The sequence below is a fragment of the Lytechinus variegatus genome, chromosome 5 (genome assembly GCF_018143015.1).
Source record: "Lytechinus variegatus isolate NC3 chromosome 5, Lvar_3.0, whole genome shotgun sequence".
NCBI classification, from domain to species: Eukaryota; Metazoa; Echinodermata; class Echinoidea; order Temnopleuroida; family Toxopneustidae; genus Lytechinus; species Lytechinus variegatus.
Genome location: NC_054744.1, coordinates 46,083,337 through 46,102,765, shown reverse-complemented (window position 1 = coordinate 46,102,765; position 19,429 = coordinate 46,083,337). Strand labels below are relative to the sequence as shown.

The 19,429-nt window shown below is 37.2% G+C and overlaps 1 protein-coding gene and 1 long non-coding RNA gene across 3 annotated transcripts in view; one reads left to right on the top strand and one right to left on the bottom strand.

Moving 5' to 3' along the window:
• Window positions 1-462: 462 nt before the first annotated feature.
• On the bottom strand, window positions 463-12,563 carry LOC121416288. Of its 2 annotated transcripts, none has more exons than XR_005970122.1 (3): window positions 12,166-12,563; window positions 7,166-7,371; window positions 463-839 (listed from the first exon to the last, which is right to left on the bottom strand). It is a non-coding gene; the product is annotated as an uncharacterized LOC121416288 (long non-coding RNA). The 2 variants fall into 2 exon arrangements; XR_005970121.1 differs by having other exon boundaries at window positions 7,170-7,371; window positions 12,166-12,558.
• An 835-nt stretch (window positions 12,564-13,398) lies between these two features.
• Window positions 13,399-19,429, top strand: part of LOC121416287 — a 39,342-nt gene continuing 33,311 nt past the window's right edge. Inside the window, exon 1 of the mRNA XM_041609822.1 lies at window positions 13,399-13,615. Within this exon, the coding sequence (XP_041465756.1) occupies window positions 13,486-13,615 (130 nt within the window). The 5' untranslated portion in view covers window positions 13,399-13,485. The remainder of the gene's footprint in view (window positions 13,616-19,429) is intronic.

Sequence of the window (19,429 nt, the reverse complement as noted above, 5' to 3'; positions counted from 1 at the left end):
TGACCTTGGTCATGTGACCTGACACTCAGGCAGGATGTTCAGTAAGACTTGATTACCTTTACATGTATGTCCGAGTTTCATGTGCTAAGTCTATATATTTTCTACGTTATGATGACTTATGATTTCAAAACTCTAACCTTGGTAAAGATTTTAATGTTGACGACTCCGCCGTCATTGGAAAAGCGACGCCTATAGTCTCACTCTGCTATGCCGGCGAGGCAAAACCCCAGATTCTTCCTTATTGTCCAAATCCTTAAAAAAAATTATGGTAATTATGGCTCTTTCTATATTACCGTCATTCTTAATTCATCTTTTTTTCTATATCAACAGCTCATTCTTAATTGTCACCTTGCTCTATCCTGTTCTATTCTTCAGTCAGCTTGCCATCATTCCTTCTTTTCACAAACTTTTTTATCTTCTGCCATTCTAAGTCAGAATGAATATACTGTAAGACATCATTCGCAACACATTCCTATTTAATGAATTCACTTTTGTTACATGCCCAGTGATAAACTATTTCAAATAATCAGAATGCACACAGTGTAAATTATTTGTTGTAAAGTTGTGCAAATTATGTTTGTCCAAACTTAACAGCAAGTACATGTGATCTACACTACAGGATTTCTGTGTGGTCTTCGGCCTCTTCTCCAAGTTTTTAATAACAGTCCATTATTGGTGTTAACTTCCACTTTACTCCTCTTGGACTTTCTGGTATTGAGTAGTAGTGGTCCTCGAGAAATGAAGGTGCTGAAGACTTTGGTACAGGTGTATTTGCAGTATCTGGGAGGGTGTTTGCAAAATCGAAATTCTTTCCAGGAATTCCTTGGTTTGGGTCATTTCTGTACGAGACAAATTAGAAAAAAGAAACATTTAAGAAAAAAAGATATCAAACAAAAGGGAAGGTGGTTATTTTCAAGATGGCGTCCAAGATGGCCGTCACTCAGTATCCACCATAGAATCCCATTTAGTTCGATTTTCATGGTCTATGGGGTAAACAAAATTGTTGATACAGGCTAGAGTGAATCATACATGTAATCCTTCCAATGTGATTGGCAAATCCAAGATGGCGCCCAAAATGGCTACCATAGGTTAAAAATCCACAATTCATCTAATTTGCTTTTATTTGGTTCTTATTCAATGGTTTTAAGGGTGAAGTAGTACATTGGAACAAGTTACAAGGTCTGGTGTGTCCAAAAATCCAAGATGGTGTCCAAAATCCAAAGATGATCGATGGCTTCCCAAAATGGAGTTTAAAATGGCTGTTGAAAAATAAATTGGACATAGTTCTTTCATATCCACCTGGGACATAATGATTTTGGTTTCTAGACCAGGTTTCCAATGGTCAAATAAGACATTGGGATAAGTTACAAGGACAGTCGGTTCAAAAATCCAAGATGACTTCCAAAAATGGATTATAAATATTGCTGTTGCTACTTTAAAACAAGTGGAATGCCTTTGGCGGTCTCAACTGCATCACGCGATTCTATATAGAAGCAGTGCCGACTTTGAAAACTACTATAACTCGCACAAGATGTTCAGTGATACTTGGTCACTATTATTTCCACGTTTTATGAACTAGACCAATACACTTAGAGATAGGATGGTAATTCAACAAATACCCCCAACGTGTCCAAAGTTCATTGACCTCACATGACCTTTGACCTTGAACATGTGACCTGAAACTTGCACAGGATATTCAGTGATACTGGATTACTCTTATGTCCAAGTTTCAAAAGTCAGATCCATAAACTTTCAAAGTTATGATGGTAATTCAACAGATACCCCCATTATGGCCAAGGTTCATTGACCTTTGACCTTGGTCATGTGACCTAAAATGCGCACAGGATGTTCAGTGATACTTGATTACTCTTATGTCCAAGTTTTATGAACTAGACAAACATACTTTCAAAGTTATGATGGTAATTCAACAAATACCCCCAATTTGGCCAAAGTTCAATGATCCTAAATGACCTTTGACCTTGATCATGTGACCTGAAACTTGCACAGGATGTTCAGTGATACTTGATCACTATTAATAATAATAATAATATTCCGCATTTATATAGCGCTTAATACATCGGAACGACGTCTCTAAGCGCTTTACAGACATATTATTACCCCGGTCATCGGATCCTTGTGTCCACTATTATGTCCACTTTTCATGTATCAGATCCAAAAACTTTTAAAGTTTTGATTGTAATTCAACAGATGCCCCCAAATCGGCCAAAGTTCATTGACCCTAAATGACCTTTGACCTTGGTCATGTGACGTGAAACTCGTGCAGGATGTTTGGTGATACTTGATTAACCTTATGTCCAAGTTTAATGAACTAGGTCCATATATTTTCTAAGTTATGATGTCATTTCAAAAATTTAACCTTAGGTTAAGATTTGATGTTGACGCCGTCGCCGCTGCCGTCGGAATAGCGGCGCCTTTAGTCTCACTCTGTTATGCAGGTGAGACAAAAATGAAATATTTACCATCCTTGTTACTTGTCCAAATATATTATTTGACCCTTTATACCAAATTTAGACACCAACATTATTTCTTATAGATAGATTATGTACAACTCTGACCATTGAGAGATATGAGTCGTTTTAGATGTCTTTTTTGAAAATCATCTTAGATTTTTTATGCAAACTGGACAACTGCATATCAATGTGACCAGTCTAAACGCATAATTTTAAACATGAAACTTTAGTGTGGACACCGAAATCATATCTCCTTGGTGGATTTAAATAAACTATGTCCTTTTTTTAAAGTAACAGTAGTCATTTTAGACTCTGATTTTTGGAAGTCATCTCAGATTTTCGACATACTGGATGACCACAGACTGTCCTTGTACCTAATTTTCTGACTTTTAATACCATGGTAAAGACATAAAACCTTGGAGGATATTACATGACCTATGTCCATTTGTAAATGCCAGCGGCTAATATTATCTTTAAGGCCACCATGGAGTTAAAGACATAATTGTCCATCCATCATCCTTGTAACATATTCTTATGTATTGTTTATGTTTAACCCTATCTAGGCCGGGGTATTTTGGGAGTTCATATGGCCGGGGGGGGGGGGGGGGCCATGATCTCGGCCGTGGACCGTGCGATCGCGCCGAAAATTGGCACGCGGGGTTGCCTGGGACATAATCCCGGGGGGGGGGGGCACTTACATTGACGAGTGGATACCATGCACGACCAAAAAACACGTAAAAAGGATGTCTTTTTCACGATAGGGCACGTTACGTACGTAACGTGATAAGGGTGTCAAAAACACAAAAATAATGAAAAAAGGGTATCTATTTCGCTAGGAAATTTACGTGTTTAGGGTCGAATTTGCGGGGATGATAAAACAAAATTAATTTGTTTTATAAAGGATATCCTTTTTGCTCCAACACTTCGTGTTTAGAGTCCGATTTGCGCGAGGTGTAGAAGTAAAGCCGAAGACCGAAGGACCTGTAACAATAAGACATTCCTGTACTTGTTTAGGGGTTCATTTCAGGGAATATTTGCCAAGAGTATCGTTTTGTTTCCAATACTTGTTAAGAGTAGGGTTTCACACGCCAATACTTGTTAAGGGGTGCATTTTCAGAATATGGAAATTACATGTTTAGGGTGCTTTTCGAGACCCCATGGTCGTGCATGGTATCCTCTCGTGAATGGAAGTGGCCCCCTCAGGGACATAATCTACTAGATTGTCTAGTAATTTATTTCATCCGAATCGCTATTAAGCGATAATGCTAATTTATGCGTAATTAGTATGCGAAATCATACTTTTTCCTCTAACTCCTTAAATAAAGCTCCAAATTTACTAATTTTTGGTATAGAAACTCTTTGTGGTGTTCTTAGCAAGTGTACATGGAAACAAGTGGAATGCCTCTGGCCGTCTCACCTGCATCACGCGGTTCAATATAGCAGCAGTGCTGACTTTGAATACTACTCTAACTCGCACAAGATGTTCAGTGATACATGGTTACTCTTATGTCCACTTTTTATGAACTAGACCAATAAACTTACAGAGATATGATGGTTATTCAACAAAAAACCCCAACATGGCCAAAGTTGAGTGACCTTACATGACCTTTGACCTTGATCATGTGACCTGAAACTCGAACAGGATGTTCAGTGATACCTGATTACTCTTATGTACAAGTTTCATGAATCAGGTCCATAAACTTTCAAATTTATGATGGTAATTCAACAGATACACCCAATTCGGCCAAAGTTAATTGACCTTTGACCTTGGTCATGTGACCTGAAACGCACACAGGATGTTCAGTGATACTTGATTACTCTAATGTCCAAGTTTAATGAACTAGACCAATAAACTTTTAAAGTTATGATGGTAATTCAACAGATACCCCCGATTCGGCCAAAGTTCATTGACCCTAAATGACCTTTGACCTTAATCATGAGACCTGAAACTTGCTCAAAACTTTCAGTGATGCTTGATTACTATTATGTCTAAGTTTCATGAATCAGATCCATAAACTTTCAAAGTTATGATGGGAATTCAACAGATATCCCCAATTCGGCCAAAGTTCATTGACCCTAAATGACCTTTGACCTTGGTCATGTGACGTGAAACTCATGCAGGATGTTCAGTGATACTTGATTAACCTTATGTCCAAGTTTCATGAACTAGGTATATATATTTTCTAAGTTATGATGACATTTCAAAAACTTAACCTCAGGTTAAGATTTCGATGTTGAATCCTCCAACATGGTCTAAGTTCATTGACCCTAAATGACCTTTGACCTTGGTCATGTGACATGAAACTCTAATAGGATGTTCAGTAATACTTGATCAACCTTATGGCCAAGTTTCATGAACTAGGTCCATATACTTTCTAAGTTATGACGTCATTTCAAAAACTTAACCTCAGGTTAAGATTTGATGTTGACGCCGCCGCCGTCGGAAAAGCGGCGCCTATAGTCTCACTTTGCTTCGCAGGTGAGACAAAAATTGCGATATCAAATAATTTTCTTATGTATTTTATTGTTTTTTGCAATTTCTTATGTATTTTTCTTTTTGACCTTTCGTTTTTCATTGTTTTTTCAATGAAATTTATTGGGGACTCTTCTGTGATCATAAAAAGCAGAAAATAAATACATTTAGACCAGCAAAACTAAAAATAATCATACATTTATGAATTTTGCTTGAAAACACAATTTGCATTGACTTTGTACACGAAATCACGTTTTTGAGCAATTTTTGGTCCGACATGCACTTACAAAATGTTACGTAATTTCGGAACCACGTACCCGGGTGACTTAAAGTTGGTCTCAAAAGTTGCGCAAGACTTGAAAGTAAAAAGTCAGCGAGCGGCACGGTCAAAAAATTTTGCACAGCGAAAATATTGCGCGATTTGTTGAGGGGGAGGGGCCTCCGAGACCCCCCCCCCCCCGCCTAGATAGGGATAACCCATTTAACAATGGTATAGGCACAAAAATCATATTCCGGATATTGAACAAACTATGACATTGGGTTTTTTTTAAGTAGCAACAGCATTTCTTACTCCTTGGATTTTTGAACATACCTGACCACTGAGTGTTGTCCCAATGTATTATTTGACCATTGAAACCATGATCTAGACAACAAAATCATATTCGCGCCTAATACTAATTTGTTATTATTATTAGCTCACAAGCTTCAGATGAAAATTTTACAATTTTTAGAACTTTTTAAACTCAAACACAATTGAATAGGTTTACAGGATTTTATTAGTCATGATTTTAATGCATGTATTTCACATTGTAACAACTAAAGGGAAACTGTTTTTTATGCCAACATTTTACTCATTTTTATTAAGATTTCTTATGTGGTGGAAGATGTGTTATTTTACAAACTGCGTCATTCTCCAAATTTTAAGTAAGCGTTCTCAGAATTGAGCAGGACGGTTTCTTGGGACGGGCGACCACTCACCCCCCCCCCTTGGTTCTTCTTCTTTTTTTTTTTATCTGTATGCTTAATGAGTGCAAGGTGTCAGGGGTGACTGCTGGGTTGGTGGGTGCAGTTGTTTGATTTAACGTGCTTATGGTTGTTTGGATGAATGAGGAGTGTGCTATGAATGTAAATGTTTTTTTTTTTTTTTTTTTGTAAGAGATTGTTTGTCGGCCCTATTAATGTAGTGAGGTTAGCTGACCCTAAGTTCCGCCTGAGCGATGGATTTGAATAACCAATTCCATTGCCCAGGTTGAATGGTGTTGTAGAGGATTGGCATTCCCTGGCTGGAGCTGTGCATTGAACTTGACTGCTCGCTCGTCCCCAGACACACTCCTGTCTTTAGTTCTTTTGTTACTTGCTTAAATCTACGTTTTTATTGTTTGAATTTGAGTGGCGATGTTTGTCAATAAGCATTCTTCCACCACCACCATCTTTCAGTCTTCTATTTGTTCTTTTGTTAAGTTGCATTATATTTTCTTAATCATTTCAAGTTTTGATGTTTTTAAATCAGCTATTTATACATGTATATACCTGTAAATTGTACACAATACAGCCTTTTGGCTGCAACGTGCAATGATTTCGAATAAAATCTTTTCAATTCAATTCATCTCACATGTAGATATGATATCAGCTATGTCCATTTTAATCATACAGCCATTTTAAACTCAATTTTTGGAAGATATCTTGGATTTTTGGACACACAAGACCACTGACTGTCCTTGTAACTTGTCCCGATGTACTACTTCAATACTTAAACCATTGCACAGAATTGAATTTAGAATTAAAGCCACTGAAGTAATAGATGAATTAGATTTTTTAGCCTACGGCAGCCATTTTGGGCGCCATCTTGGATTTCCTGGTACTTTGGAGTGCTGATATTCACTCTAACTTCTATCAATAAATTTGTTTACCCACTGGACCATGGAATATGAACATAAATAGGATTCTAGAGTGGATAATGAGAGAACTATATCCATTTTCAGTGAATGGCGGCCACCTTGGACACCCTCTTGAAAATAAGTACTTTCCCAGATGTAGATTTTGGTAGATTTTTAGTACTTTATACCTGAGGTCAAATACTGCCAGAAACAGTTGAAAAATCATTTGTTGCAATTTGTTTCAAGTCAAACCATATATTGACCCGTTTACAAATCAAAGGGAGATAATATGGAGTACCGGGTATATTTCTTTATAACACATATATGATATGGATCTACTGTACCTACTTAAGACGAGGCGGGAAATCAAATATGGTTGGGGCAGCATCCTGTCTAAGACGAATCGTTTGCCCAGTCCAGTCAAAGCAAGCATCTTCAAAATAATCAGAACAGAGTACAGAGCTCTTGGAGGAATTCAATGAAGCTTGCTTCATATTGACCATCCATACTATGTTACAGTACCGGTACAGTCCAAAAGCTGAATGGAAATCTGCAGAAAATGTAAACACATGTCATAAAATCAATTACTCATGAGAAAACTCTAGGCCTACTCAGCAGTGGCCCATTTCTCAACAACTGGACAAGTTAGTCATATATCTTTATCTACCAAACACAGAGATAGTTCCAATCTTACCCAGAAGGATTAACTTGAATCCATTGATATCATGATATCAATACTATCAGTAGAAGGTACATAAGCCTAAGTCACATAATAGCATATAATTTTCAAAAAGTAAACTTATGATAAAACTTACAATTATTGTGATGAATCTGGAAATACATCCAATCAAAATAATAGCAGAGGCAAAATAGAAGGGGGTGAATATAAAAATAGTATTTCTATTTGAAAAAAAATCAATTCATTTGATCACCTCCTAGTGTTTTATCATGTTGACCTGAGCATCCATGATTACAACTCATGCAGAAATTGTAACAAGCAGAACCAAACAGAATCAGTTTGCCACACTCAAATTAATTTGCATTGTTTATTTGTTACATGGGTCAGTCCATGTCATATCAACCAATGCTTGTCACCCAACCCACTTCGATTTTCTTTAAACTCGCACAAAATGTTGCCCCAAGTGTCTGACGGAAAAATCTGAAATATTTTGCCCCAAGGTCAAATGGTTGCTAAGATACGGCCTCCCATAGCAACCAATGCGCGCACAACAAAATTATTTTAAATAAAATTGCCTATTTTTGATTGACTACTGCAGCAAAGTTTGATTGATAGCAGTCTTTATTTTCAGTAAATTGGAAGAACTTTTTGGTCTAAACATGCAGAGTATACTGTAGCGCGGACCTGTCAACCGGATTTTGCACACGAGGTCACCGAAAATGGCGTTAAGCATCCGTGTCAATGATTTCAGAAGCATGTTTGGAGGCTCATAAATCCAAAACTAAATTAGCTTAGAACCAAATATTGTGCACATTAATGTACTTTCAGATACTCAACAGATTTACAAAAAATTGACCAAAGAGTATGTGTCGTTTTCCTGTAGGGCGCCGTCAAAGTTGGATATTTTCAAAAGATGCCAAGTTCAAGGTCACGGATCGCCTCCCGTCCCATCGAGGAGGGGGACCAATTTCTGTGTTTTGATAGACATTTACCCATATTTTCAAGTGTTACTTGAGAAATTTTGCTAACGGAATGTTTAGGGGCTGATTTGCGCATTCCAAAATGGTCGTAAACACCCTAAAATTGATGTTAATGACAATATATGCTTTTCAACAATTTTCAAATTGTGATAACTCAAAGATGAAGAGCCCAAAGACATTGATATCTTCTGTGACGATAGTCTGTAATTAGTATTAAAAGAATATATCTTCAGAAATAGTTTTTATTGTTGGCAAGGACCTTGAAAACACACCTAAAATTCAATAAAAACAGTAAATTTGCTAATTTTCCAGAATCATAATGGCATTCAAATGGTGTTTACATTGACTTTCAAATGGGTGTCATTTCAATACAAAGGGTGAGCTTAAGCCAAAACTTGAAAGACATGTTCAACTTTTGGTCTACTTTGGGCAACATAAAATATTTGAACTCAAAACCATATCATTTGACCTTGAAATTATTCCAAATATAGCTATTTGTTGCTTCATAAGTACATGTAGCACATCCAAATCGCGCGTGTACTTTGTACTTTGCAACACATTTCAAAATGGATTTTCTCATAGAGAGAATACCTGATCAGGCTGATATTTGCAGTATAAGTAGTCTGTAATGGGTTCTTGGAGGATCTACAGATTAAGTACCTATTCTCTCATGACAATGACCTTGAAAATACAGCTGAAAATAATCAATAAATCATACAATTTTCATAAATAATCAAGTGTTTTTTATCAACTTTTCATTGTGTGTTATTCCATCTTGGATTGTGAGTTCATGCTGATAATGGCAAATCCTGTTCCACTTTTGGTCTACTTTCAGCTACATAAAATATTTGAACTCAAGACCATATCATTTGACCTTGAAATTATTCTAAATATATGTTGCTTTATAAGTAGCATATTCAAATCGTGCGTGTACATTGTACTTTGCAACCTATTTCAAAATGGATTTTCTCATAGAGAGAATACATGATCAGGCTGATATTTGCAGTATTAGTAGTCTGTAATTAGTGCTTGGAAAATCTACAGTTTAGGTAACTATTCTATCAAGACATGAGTGGGTTAAAAACACTTGATTACTAATGAAAATAGTATGATTTATTGATTTTCACGATTATCAGCTGTATTTTCAAGGTCATTGTCATGAGAGAATAGGTACTTAATCTGTAGGTCCTCCAAGAACTCATTACCAACTACTTATACTGCAAATATCAGCCTGATCAGGTATTCTCTCTATGTGAAAATCCATTTTGAAATGTGTTGCAAAGTACAATGAACACGCGCGATTTGAATATGCTACTTATGAGCAACAAATGGCTATATTTGGAATAATTTCAAGGTCAAATGATATGGTTTTGAGATCAAATATTTTATGTTGCTCAAAGTAGACCAAAAGTTGAACATGTCTTTCAAGTTTTGGCTTAAGCTCACCCTTTGTATTGAAATGACACCTATTTGAAAGTCAATGTAAACACCATTTGAATGCCATTATGATTCTGGAAAATTAGCATATTTACTGTTTTTATTGAATTTTAGGTGTGTTTTCAAGGTCATTGCCAACAATAAAAACTATTTCTGTAGATATATTCTTTTAATACTAATCACAGACTACCACCACAGAATATATCAATGTCTTTGGGCTCTTCATCTTTGAGTTATCACAATTTGAAAAGTGTTGAAAAGCATGTATGTGTCATCAATATCAATTTTAGGGTGTTTACGACCATTTTGGAATGCGCAAATCAGCCCCTAAACATTCCGGTAGCAAAATTTCTCAAGTAACACTTGAAAATATGGGTAAATGTCTACCAAAACACAGAAATTGGTCCCCCTCCTCGATGGGACGGGAGGTGATCCGTGACCTTGAACTTGGCATCTTTTGATAAAAATCCAACTTTGAGGGCGCCCTACAGGAAAATGAAACGTACTCTTGGGTCAATTTTTTGTAATTCTGTCGAGTATCTGAAAGTACATTAATGTGCATAATATTTGGTTCTAAGCTAATTCAGTTTTGGATTTATGAGCCTCCAAACATGCTTCTGAAATCATTGACACGGATGCTTAACGCCATTTTCGGAGACCTCGTGTGCGAAATCCGGTTGACAGGTCCGCGCTACAGTATACTCTGCATGTTTAGACCAAAAAGTTCTTCCAATTTACTGAAAATGAAGACTGTAATCAATCAAACTTTGCTGCAGTAGTCAATCAAAAATAGGCAATTTTATTTAAAATAATTTTGTTGTGCGCGCATTGGTTGCTATGGGAGGCCGTATCTTAGCAACCGACCTTCTGGCAAAATATTTCAGATTTTTCCGTCAGACACTTGGGGCAACATTTGGTCGAGTTTAAAGAAAATCGAAGAGGGTCGGGTGACAAATTGTCTGAAAATTGGTTGATTTGACGTGGATTGACCCACATACCTATCCCACTTATTATTACAAAAAATGCTTAGAATGACCATTTTTCGGGTCGGAATCTCAACAATTTTTAGCTCGCGCTTTGCGTTCTCACTATTGAAATATGTACTGTCCTCTAGGGTAAACAGTCCTTAACAGGTCCCTTTTCGATAATGCTCGAACACTTACTTAAAACAATTCTGCTCATGCTTGGCATTTTTAGTAATTATCTAGTTACATATGCATCTTGTTCAGGATCACAAACAGTACCCAGAATGTTGAATTTTCAGGACAAAATACATGAAATTCAAAAAAAGAAAGAAAAAAATATTGGCTCGCACTTTATATAGGGCCTATGAGATTATTTCATATTGATGTTATTTTATAAGAATAATGCTAAGAAGTGACTGATCAGGGAAAATACAGATAATTTTGGGCCCCTTCCCGGGCCATCATCCCCTATTGGCGAAAGTCGGATCCACCCTTGTGACACACACACACAGAAGAAATGGTGCCCCCTGGCCCTGCCACTGAAAAAGCAAGGATCCCCAGTGCCCCCCCCCCCGGAAAAATATCCTAGCTACGCCACTAGACTGATTTCTTCATCCCAAACCATTACAAGATTATTTCTATCCAGGATGTAAATCAATTCTAGAGAGGCATCATTCTGGGAGTCTTACCTCTGGCCGGGCAGCGAATATTTTTTCTGCATATGGAAACGCTATGGAATATGAATAATTCATACGTTGATTTAAAAAAAATGAAGTGCGCAGGCGCATGGACTTGGCAATAGTTCTCTAGCTTTATCAATTTGTACATGAACAAATGGACGAGCACACTCTTGTACATAAATTAATGGACTCCATCGCATCCTCCCCGCTTTCTCAAAGTTTTGATTTCTCTCCCTTCCTCTCTCTAATAGCTGGCTTGGTCACATTTGTCCTACGGCCGGCGTACGGCAGTACGGTGAGTCGAAAGCAGCAGTTTCTTTAATTAGGTGATCTGTCAATCGACAATAATAATGCCGTTTTTACATTATATATTAAGATCTAGGCCGGAATATCTTCAGCCTGTATAATTCATTACAATTTCAGATGTGCAGAAAAGACAAATCACCCTCCCCGGCCCCATGCTGTACTGACAACAGTACATAAACTTGAATACACGGGACTAGCATTGTTTTTGCAAATGCAAGTTTGGTAACGATTAACGAATTCGCGAATTTCCCTTTTTTAACGTAATTTTTTAGTCGAAAACATTTAAGCTGAACTTACGAAATCAATGTCCATCCCAATCCTAGCGATTAGAGCAGTTGTATGCAGCTCATGTAGGCATGAATAATGTGAAATCTAAGCTAAGACAAGTTCACCAACTCGTCAACAACTACGTGACCGGCCCGACCGGAGCTTTAGTACAGCTAGCTAGCTGCAGGCGCTGGCAATCAGCGACCCATAGCAGACAGAGGAGACAAAATTTTTTTGTGTGTTTTGACACAAAATCATTTCGTCGACGGAATGATTTCGCAACGGAACGAAATGAATAGACAGAGACAAAATTTTTTTGTGTTTTGACACAAAATCATTTCGTCGACAGGATATCGCATCTGAACGAAATGAATAGACAGAGGAGACGAAATTTTTTTGTGTTTTGGCACAAAATCATTTTGTCCACGGAATAGATATCGCATCGGAACGAAATGAATAGACAGGGGAGACGAAAATTTTTTTTGTGTTTTGACACAAAATCATTTCGTCGACAGAATAAATTTTGCATCGGGACGAAATTGATTAAGGGTGACACAGAATAAATTTCGTATACGAAATCACACTGCATCATGACGAAATGATTTTCGTTTGAGTGAAAAAACAAAGTGTGCATACAGAATTTTCCATTGGACACTTAGGGCGCCATTTCGTTAGATCAAAATTCATTTTGTACATACGAAATAAATTTTGTGGACGCAATTACATTTCGTCTCAACGAAAATTGATTTCGTCGGACGAAATTAATTTTATGTGACAAAAAATAAATTTCGTATACGAAATAAAACAGCGTCATGACAAAATGATTTTCATATGAACAAAAACAAATTTTGTGTACGGAATGGCGTGAATTGGACGGAATTAAACATCGGACATTTGGTGCGCCATTTCGTTTGATCAAAATTCATTTCGTATGGCACGCCAAATAAAGTTTGTGGACGTAATTACATTTTGTCTAGACAAAATTTATTTCGTGCATTTCGTCGAGACGAAATTAATTTTATGTGACAAAAAATAAATTTCGTATACAAAATAAAACAGCGTCATGACGAAATGATTTTCGTCTGAATAAAAACATATTTTGTGTACGAAATGACTTGATTTGGACGAAATATACTGGCGGACACTTGGCGCCCCATAGTGTACATGCATGGAATGTGTATGCCGTGCATATAGCTAGGTGCCGTGTGTTTGACCACTATACACGCAGCGCAGTGATAGTGCGTAATACTTGTAGTACCGGTACGGATTTATGATTCTGAACAGAGAGCTAGAGAGTCGAGGTTTTGTCAAAACAATAGTTGGTAATTTGATTATTTTTTGTTTGAGTGGATGGTGATTTCAAAGATGGAGAACAACTGTGGCAGATGCTGTGAGAAGGCATCCGAAGTGGAATGTGCAGACTGTGGAAAGCATGGTCAAGGACAAGGTGGAAAAAGTGATGCTGCTGCAGCAGGCGCAGGTGAGATATTTAGATGTTAACAAGTGAAAACAACATGGTTAACTAAACTAGGCTAAAGCTTATATAGGCCCACTCACACATTGTACGAGGTTAGTATGTACTAACCTCGTACAATAGACTGTGTTTGACCCTGGATTTCGAAGTAGTCGGCAAACATCGCTTCATTGCTGAAGTAATATTTGCCGAAGCTCCTTCTCGCTACGCACCGGGGCTCTTGCCGGTAAGTAGCAAGAATTTTTTGAATATAAAATAATAATAAAATAATAATCCGACAAAAAAAAGCACATTTTGCTTACCTCGGCCTCGAAAGTGACTTCGCTTGTCTCTTCCACGGAAATACAAGGAAGCCCGTTGGTGGCGCTAATAATTTCACAACCTTGATTCAGCTCCTCGGTAATTTTATAACTGTATCTAAATTCTTTGAATGCGCAATCCTCATGATTAATTTACTAATTATGGGCACCAATTAATGAAATGCCTTCAAAAAACATAATTAATGATTATTATTGGTGATGATAACACTCATTTGCATTAATTTAAAAAGATGACTGATAAAAAAAAAATGAAAATAATATACGTGCCTGGAAAGAAACCAGCAGTACAAGCTTTGACGAACGTCAATAATACGTATACGGTGTACCAAAGTCTATACAATGAAAAGATTGAACACTTCACGGACTTTGCGTAATGCCTTGCGTCGATATGCGTGTAAAATAGTGTAGGTGCCTATTCTTTCCCTTGTCGTGTCTTTGATATGAATATAAATCGCGCGCCCTCTTCAGGAGAAAATTGATATCAACGCTGACTGATTTCTATCTCCGTAAAATCTTCACTAAAGATCAAGAAAATATACATATTTTTGGAAAGAAACTTCAAGGAGAAGTCACGGATGGATCTAAATGATTCGGTAAGTGTCATAGCAGGATGTGGAATGTTTATTTAAACAAAATATTTTATGTGGGCAAAAGCCCACTGTATTTTCGAAGTGTAGTGGTGTGTCGCGTGCGTATGACTGATAATCCTTCACTCGCGAGACGATATGAACCCATGGGTGATATAGGCCCTAGTATAGAAACACTCCTAGTACCAATGAGGTCCAAACATTAACATGTATGGACCTCATAGGCGACATTACCCAAAAATATGGGTTAGACAATGCTGTTCTGATTTCCAACCCAAGACTTTGGTAAATGTACGCCTTAATACAAATTGGAGTTACGTGATATGACTTTCATTTGTTGGGGAGACATTAAAAGTATTAATTAAGTAGTTCAAATTAAAATATATTATCATTAAACTTACATTTCAGGCCCTTTTTGTTGATTTTCGGTGAGCGTTCCACACAGCTGCGACGAGTGATCAACTCCGAAGTGATACGCGAACTGGTCAGCTGATCGGTCAGGTGATCGGTAGATTATCTTTTTGTCAGACGTTCATAATTTATGTAAAGCGTATCAATCTTCAGTATCTTGATTCCAAAGTATCAGTATTGCAGATAAATGTCATTATTGATTGGAATCAGTGGCGGATCGGGGGGGGGGGGGGGGTGGGGGGGGGGGGTGAGCATTTCTGCCCGATCCCCCTATTGAGATTTGTAGTAAATATTTTGGAATTGAATACGTTGTTCATACTAGTTATGCGACCCCTCCTTTATGATGATCACAGCATTATTTGTAATGGGGATATTTCGTTCATAATTATTCTTGTCTCTTCTTTCTCCTTTTTAGCCTTTTTTTGCTTGTTAAAACCTTTTTTCCTTTTTTTTTTGGGGGGGGGGGCTCGCCAAATTTTACGTGGGTCAAAATTACCTTCATTTTTTTAGTGACAATCTTTTTTTCATTTGTCCAGTTCTACGCGAGACAAAATTACCTTCGATCATTATTATAGTTAAAAACTTTTTTTTATTTTTTATTTATTTATTTATTTTTTTTTTTGGGGGGGAGGTTGCCAAATATCACGCGAACGTTTGTCAGCTTTTACTGTTTTATTCGACTTATAATCAAATATTAAATGGGGCTTACCACAGTTTTTTTTAAAGTCAATTCATAAGAATATTCCTCCTCGGGATTTGAGCTTTCTTTCATGAAATATCAATTTTTTTCATGATTACCAAAAATACTTAAACTTTTTATCGGTGTATGCCTATAAAGCTTTAGCTCATGCGTTGCGCCTGCCATATTTTAATGCTGATCAACTTTATGCTTTTAATGAATTCCTAAAAACAATAAATTCTCAGATCATCAATTTTGTCGCAATCGAATAATTCGATTGCGTCTCTCTATCAGTTTTGAATATTCATAAAAAATATCAGCTCGTGCTTTTTGCTCATAATATTTTGATTAGTAAATTCTTCTCTTATATAATCGAGTCGGATAGATAGATAGATAACTAGAGAGAGAGAGTTGGGGGGGGGGTCCCTCAGCTACTTGTCCTCGCTTATTTGTTATTATGCTCATGTTGTGAGAGCTTTGTGTTTTCACATTTTTTTCTTTTTCAACCTTTTTATTGTCTCGGAGCTTCCCTCTATTTCTTTACACTATATTATAATGTAGTCCTGTTTCAATCATTGGCGGCGGAAGCCCCAAATTTTAGGAGGGGACAACCTAACAAATTTTGACAAGCAAAAAAAGGCTCTCAACCCAAACATTTTAGGGGGGACGTAGGAAAATAAATTGACAAGCAAAAAAAAAGGTCAACAACAAATTTAGGGGGGAACGTCCCCGCTTCCGCCGCCTATGGTTTCAATTCTTTTTTTGTTCTCATTTCAATGAAAACATCATTATTAAACTGACGTACATGTAGAAGACTTTATTACGAAATTTTGACATTGTTTTGTTTCATTTGTTTGGCTTTCTTTTTTTCTTCTCCTCATCTTCTTTTTCTTCTTACTTTTTCCCTTTCCTTATTTTCTCTTCAGTATTTCATTCAGGTATCCGCCAATTTATACAACACCAAGCATATAGAGGCGGATAATCAGTGAGGGAGCATGACGGTGTGCCGCTCTAAAAAAAAGGAGGAATATTGGAAGAAAAAAAGAAGAAGAAGGGATGGGGAAAAAATAAAGAAAAAAAAGAGATGATGATGGCAATGACGATGATGAAAATTATCTTGGTGATGATGATGGTTGTGGTGACGGTTGTGGTGATGATGATGGTGATGCTAATGATAGTGGTGATGATGATGATGACGAGATGTAATTTTGTTATTTTGTCTTTGAAAAAATTAAGTAGTGCAAAGTTGAATTCATTTAAAGTTTATTATGAAAATAGCAGAAAAAAATTGGTATGCGTTCGAGGAAAATCCATCCCCCACCAATCTTTTTCAAAGGTAAGATTTTTTTTTTGCCCGGGGGGGGGCCACTTCCATTCACGAGTGGATACCATGCGCGACCATGGGGTCTCGAAAAGCACCCTAAACACGTAATTTCCATATTCTGAAAATGCACCCCTTAACAAGTATTGGCGTGTGAAACCCTACCCTTAACAAGTATTGGAAACAAAACGATACTCTTGGCAAATATTCCCTGAAATGAACCCCTAAACAAGTACAGGAATGTTTTATTGTTACGGGTCCTTCGGTCGTCGGCTTTACCTTATTTGGTTTAGTACGAACCCACCTTCTACACCTCGCGCAAATCGGACTCTAAACACGAAGTGTTGGAGCAAAAAGGACATCCTTTATAAAACATTTTGATTTTGTTTTATCATCCCCGCAAATTAGACCCTAAACACGACGGTTTTCCTAGCGAATTAATAGATACCCTTTTTTCGTTATTTTTGTGTTTTTGACACCCTTATCACGTTACGTAGGTAACGTGCCCTATCGTGAAAAGGACATCCTTTTTACGTTTTTTTTTGGTCGCGCATGGTATCCACTCGTCAATGTAAGTGCCCCCCCCCCCGGCCCCCCGGGTTTTTTTGTGACGGCGTAGGCCTTTGCAAGCAGCTATTATTATGGTAAAAAAGTAAATGAAATGTCAAGAAATACATGATAATGATTTTTATGGTACATTTTAGTAGGCCTATATCAATTCATACTTGTTATCAAAAAGAAAAAAGTGGGTCGTTACGGACCATTAAAAATGGGAAATTTGGGCATTTTATATTTAGGATAGAGCAACTGCTCGTTATAGACGTCACAATAAATCAAGCATTCTAAATTCTATCAACTCCATTTTTTGTCAAATATAACACCTTCATCGATATTTTGAAATGATTTTTCTCATATTTTCATCATCTTTTTATCAGGGTGAAATTCCCCTTTAATTTACAAAACAGATTCGCAAACAATATCAAGAGTAGTGGGAGGCAAGGGTGGAAATCTAAGGTAGGGGACCAGGGGCTGGAAAACAGGCAAAAAAAAACAAAAACAAACTAACAAAAAAAAAGGAAGGTTTATCACCCCCAAAAGAAGGTCGTCTCGTCCAAAATACATGTTTTACTTCGATTTAAATGATGTAGGCCTATTTCTTTCCATCATATATAAAAGAACAAAAATAGTAGGGGGACATTTGATAATGTGCCCCTACTATTTTGGGTTAGGGGGAAGTGTCCCCCTGGGATTTGCGCCCATGTGGGTGGGGGGTGCTGCACCTCCTTTCGGAATCATTATGGAACAGTGTGAATAGTCGCTGTGATTTCGATCTCATACCTATAAAAAAATAGAACAAAAGAACGCCTTGACCACAGGCCAAAATGCCTAACAATTTTTCCGCGGCATTAACAACTCTCGTAAGGGGCGCTCCATTTATAAATAGAGTTGCATGTGTAGCTGTCTATGGCAACAGAATCCATCGCAGAATTGAAGCCAGAAGCGTGGGAATTTGGCAGAAAATTCAAGAAAAGAACCGGTGAGTACCGATTTAAGAGTAATTATATATTCATTAACATTTATTGAATCATAAGAATAAAGATTTTTTACGGAAAGAAAGCTTAGTTCTAAGCTAGGGCTGCCCAAATGCGCGTGAGTGGAGTCTCAGTTTCTTAACACGGGTAAGTATTGCGGTGTCGCCTAGAGTGTATAGAAAGGATGCCATCCCCAAAATTGAAGACTCGTTGTAAAGCTAGTTTTAAATATTTAACTGGAATAAGCTCTAAAACTTAATGTATTTTAAAAACTAAAAACCCCAGATGTTTTAGAAATGAATGAAATATCGAAGTGAAAGTTGAAACATATTTTCAAACTATGAAAATTAGATGAAATATTGCAGCATCACACACATGACACAGGCATCTCTCATCCCATTCCCATTACAAGTTCGCACCGATCACATCAAGACACGGGGGGGGGGTGGCAGTCAAATATATTGCAGTACACATGTGTGACAAAAAAACATGTTTAAAGGGGTGTTTTTCAGTTTTGGATGTGGGCTGCGCGTGCACTCGTTAAGGGTATAATAAAACGAAGAATTTTTTTTAAAGGGTGGTTTAGAAAGACTTGTCAATGGTTGATCGCGGGGTCAAACGTATATAAGGTATGTTTTTTTCCAAAAGCTTTTTTTAAAAAGAAGACTAGCCAAAGAACTTTAGGGTATGCTTTTGTCCCAGGTATTTTTACTTGGGCTTGCAGTTGTGGGGAAGGGGTTGAAATCATTTTTGTCTGATTTCTGGGGTTTTAACTTTATAAAGATATAAAGAGCAGCAACATCATGTACATGTAACCCTCTATATGCATCTCATGTTGGACAATGAGTCCTGCAAGTTTTGACCAAAGCTTTATTTCTTTTGTGACTGTGCCCCATGACATGACTGCTTTTGCAAACCAAGCAATTCTCTTTTTGAGTCAAAGTCTAAGAGATTGTCATTTGTTTCAGAA